Here is a 4,211-nt window from a genome sequence, read left to right as displayed (position 1 = left end):
CTCCCGTCCTCCCGTTATCGTTCTTCTCGTCCTCGACAAGTACACCCTTATGGATACCGTCTTGGTGATGAACGTTCATCAGAAGATGATGATAATGATGTACAAAACAATCCTTGACTTTTATACACTTTGAACTAGACAAATACAATCGGTTTTCGAATGGGCTTGTAATAACAGTTAACTTAGTTTGCTTAGCTTAATGTGTTAGTTCTATTGAATTTTATGCTTTGTTGTTGTTAATGTTGTTGTTGTTGTTATTGTTGTTTATTGTTGTTATTGTTGTTGTTGTTTATTGTTGTTGTTGTTGGCATAAAATGCATGTTTAGGAATTTCGGTATGCTGGCAGGTGGTGTACCTGCCAAAACAAGCAGTTTCTGCTAAAATTATACCAAGAAAAGCGATCAACTTTGGTCGCTTTTCTCTTTAAAAAAATAATTTTCTGGGCAATAGCGACCAAGGTTGGTCACTAATTAACCCAGATTTCTCAAAAAGCGACCAACTTTGGTCGCCAGCCTACGAAAAAAATATATTTTCTGGAGAATAGCGACCAACTTTGGTCGCTTATTTATAAAAAATAATTAAATTCTTAAAATTAGCGACCAATGTTGGTCGCTTGAGGTTAAAAAAAATTAAAAAAATAAAACAATAGCGACCAACTTTGGTCTCCATTTTCCAGATTTTAAAATATAATATTTTCTTTGCAGACCAAAGTTGGTCGCTTTATATTGATTAATAATAAATAAATAAAAATGTAATTATAGATTAGAGACCAACTTTGGTCGCTAAATTTATATTATTAAAATAATAAAGCGACAAAAGTTGGTCGGTATATTGTTTATCCGGAATATTTGATCCTTTTACCTTAGAGACTAAAGTTGGTCGCTAATTAGCGACCAACATTGGTCCCTAAGGTAAAGGGACCAACATAATATCGGCCACGCCTGTTTGGTCGCTTTTTGGTCGCTTTTGGACCTGTAAGCGACCAACTTTGGTCGCTTTTTGTTGTCGCTTTTTTCCGGATTTCTAGTAGTGAAATAGTGACACTGCTTGTGAAAAATCCTGCATACGCCACTGCATTGTAAGATAATAGCATACATTTCTTTTATTATAAAACATGCAAAATGTCAACCAACTTGACCATGGATTAAGCGACCACCAACGTATACTAAAAATATGATTCCATGCATGAGACATGATCAAAGGAATATGGCATTCCCTTTTCCCTCTTTTGGGCGGAGGAGTGGGTATTTTCTTTTGGCCACCTATAGTTTGAGATGTATAAAGAAAGAAAAGGAGAGCAATTGAGTAGAAAGCAAGCAAAATAAAAGTCGAACTTTGGGGGTCTTTTTTGGGATGTCAAGGCAAGCATCTATGCCTTATTAGTTTTGGCAATTATATTGGCATATAAACATACCCTGACACGCACAACTACATGCTACTTATAAACTACAAATATTTGAAGAAACATTACATTGGAGTTATGATCGCTTTACACTTTTTTCCTATCGTGTTTGCATTTCTTCAATCACACATCTATCCGAGGCAATCAAAGAATCTAATCTTCCAGAAATTGAGGTATTATATATTAGTCAGTACCACTTTAAAACTTCTTGCTTCTTGCTCTTGCTGCTCTTGCTGTTTGCGCCACTACTAAATAAATAGTGAAACCAGCTCAATATTAGCACAAGAGTCATTACCAGCTATATATAACTCTCTTAAAATCTTTGTAATATCTATTTTCCAGGAGAGAGAGATAAGACATCCGGACATTCGTACGACATCACCAATAATAGAGGAGGAGATCATGAAAACTCCATCTCATCATCACTCAATGCTATACGTGTTAAGCCTTCTTCTGTGTTTTGCAGCTTTCTTCATTGTAAATACTGGTATGCGCATTCCACTCATTACCTACAAAATCCTTTATGATATTGTAATGGCCTTAGGTATCTGCTTTCTTCAAAATCAGGTTATCTTGTCACCTTATTTCAGTAACTTTCAACTTCAAAATGACAATGCTCATTTCCTGGTAAAAGTTTAACAACGCCATATTCTCGAATTTGAAAAGAAGCATATATTTTGCTTTTGCCTAATGTCTGTATACTGTATAGTGGGGGGAAAAGTCCACATTTGGTGTGTATATAAATCTAATTATGAATACAAGATGAGTGTCGTTTGATTGCACTTTATCATGCATTTAACCATACTGTATACGAATTCATATTATATGTACTAATAATGCGCAATATTTTAACACAATTAATGAATTTTAATCCGTCATAACAAGTTAGGTATCTCTCTTTTTACCTAACTACCAATTAATGTTCTTCTTTTAATCAACTTATATAACCTGATTGTGTAAATATTTTGTTAGTGCATAAATTTAAAATTATATTATTATTCTCATGTCAATTATAAGAGTTGACATTGTAAATTAATATTATTTGGTGTAGGCGGCATGTTTTGATAAACGTCCTCCATATCTATGATATAGGACAAGTAGTAATTCTGACGTTATTAGGTTACTAGCCTATAACTAGAAGTACGTACTTACTGTATTATTTGTTTTTATGTGAATGCAGATGCTAGAAAATTAAGTTCAGAGGACATTAGTGAATCATCAGAAATCAATGGCTTGAGGCGCTTCGACGTGTATTTACCTTCAGAGGATTCGTCCAATTCAGGACCATATGGTGTCAGTTCTCCCTTCAATTTGCCACCTTATGATTCTCTTCCTCCAGTTCCAGATACCCCTCCTTTCTGTCTTAATCCACCTTCACCTTTCACTCTTCAACCTCCACCCAGTGGCAGTTCTAGTAGTGGAGGAGGCCCAATTGTAAATCTACCTCCAACCCCATCATCCACTATCATCCCTACCCCACCCCAACAATATCTTCCTCCTATAATCATTCCCAACCCACCCCAATATTATGAACCTAGTCCTCCCACAACAACTGTTCCAACCCCAACAGGACCCATTTTCAGCCCACCTTATTATTACGAGCCCAGTCCACCAAGTTATTATGATCCAATTAGCCCACCCACTGGGCTTTTTCTTCCACCAGTGATTTATCCACCTCCGGCGGTGCCTCCACCGCCGCACATAGCGCCGACCACGGCTCTATGGTGTGTGGCAAAGCCGTCAGTGCCAGACCCAATCATTCAAGAAGCCATGAATTATGCATGTTCATCTGGAGCAGACTGTGACCAGATTAATCCCAGTGGATCATGCTTTCAGCCCAATACTTTATTTGCACACGCCTCTTATGCCTTCAATAGTTACTGGCAGAGAACTAAGGTGGCTGGTGGCACTTGTGAATTTGGTGGCACGGCCATGCTTGTCACTGTCGATCCTAGTGAGTTCCTACGAAATTATTGCAACATTAAAGTAATTGAATTTTACTAAGTCATAATAAAGCTATTCTTTTGTCAACGGAAGAAGTAGTTGTGTGACTTCTTGTTATTGTGGATAAAGTTCAATGAAATTAATCTCAATTGGTAATAATAAAATAACAACCATTTTGCCAGACTCCTAATTGTTTTCATTTTCTTCCTTGGAACAGGTTATGATGGATGCCAATTCAACTTTAACTGAATGGATGATTTGATTTTTTGTTGTTTCATACTACGAGGAGTTCAAGAAAAGGAGATCACACCCATCCGAAATTTTGTAATTTTGAACACGATTTTCAGGTGGATGCATGCCAGAGTGTGGATTACGTACTCCAATTATATTCCGTCTAGGATTAGAAACAACACGTCTTTCCTTGACGTATACCTCTCTCTTCTTATAGTAATTTGAAATTGAAAATGGAAATGTAATTGCAAATATCATTAATGGGATTTAACATTATCTTGATTTTTGTAATAGTACTACTAATAAATTAAAAATATAGCATCTTCTTTTTAACTTACGCACTTGCGTCCTATCAAAAGTTAACATATTATTTCCAGACCAATGAAAGAAATGTAAAATCGATGTTATAGTCGTTCATTGCGAATTTTGTTTTGTTTCTCTAGCACGTGCTTGGATATCTTTTATTTCTTCCTCTGTTTCTTTATAGCATGCACGTCCGCGTTGAATTCAGTGCTATAGCCTCTTTATGCATGCACGTCCCCTTTCTTTTTCTCTCTTTTGTCTCGTACATAGGGTTGAACTAAGCCCACATACGGCACTTGACAACTCGAATGCTCACGTTCTTGCGCAACTT

The 4,211-nt window shown here is 36.5% G+C and overlaps 1 protein-coding gene across 1 annotated transcript; it reads left to right on the top strand.

Annotated features, from left to right (window-relative positions):
* LOC109227214 (extensin-like) lies at positions 1,431 to 3,861 on the top strand. The gene is made up of 4 exons (XM_019392279.1): positions 1,431 to 1,575; positions 1,745 to 1,889; positions 2,583 to 3,356; positions 3,564 to 3,861. The coding sequence occupies exons 2-4, from the start codon at positions 1,805 to 1,807 to the stop codon at positions 3,593 to 3,595; spliced, it is 891 nt and encodes a 296-aa protein (XP_019247824.1). The 5' UTR covers positions 1,431 to 1,575; positions 1,745 to 1,804; the 3' UTR covers positions 3,596 to 3,861.

This window comes from Nicotiana attenuata, chromosome 6 (genome assembly GCF_001879085.1).
Source record: "Nicotiana attenuata strain UT chromosome 6, NIATTr2, whole genome shotgun sequence".
Lineage (NCBI taxonomy): Eukaryota > Viridiplantae > Streptophyta > Magnoliopsida > Solanales > Solanaceae > Nicotiana > Nicotiana attenuata.
The sequence above is the reverse complement of the archived record's forward strand: the minus strand, read 5'-3'. Positions and strand labels throughout refer to the sequence as shown.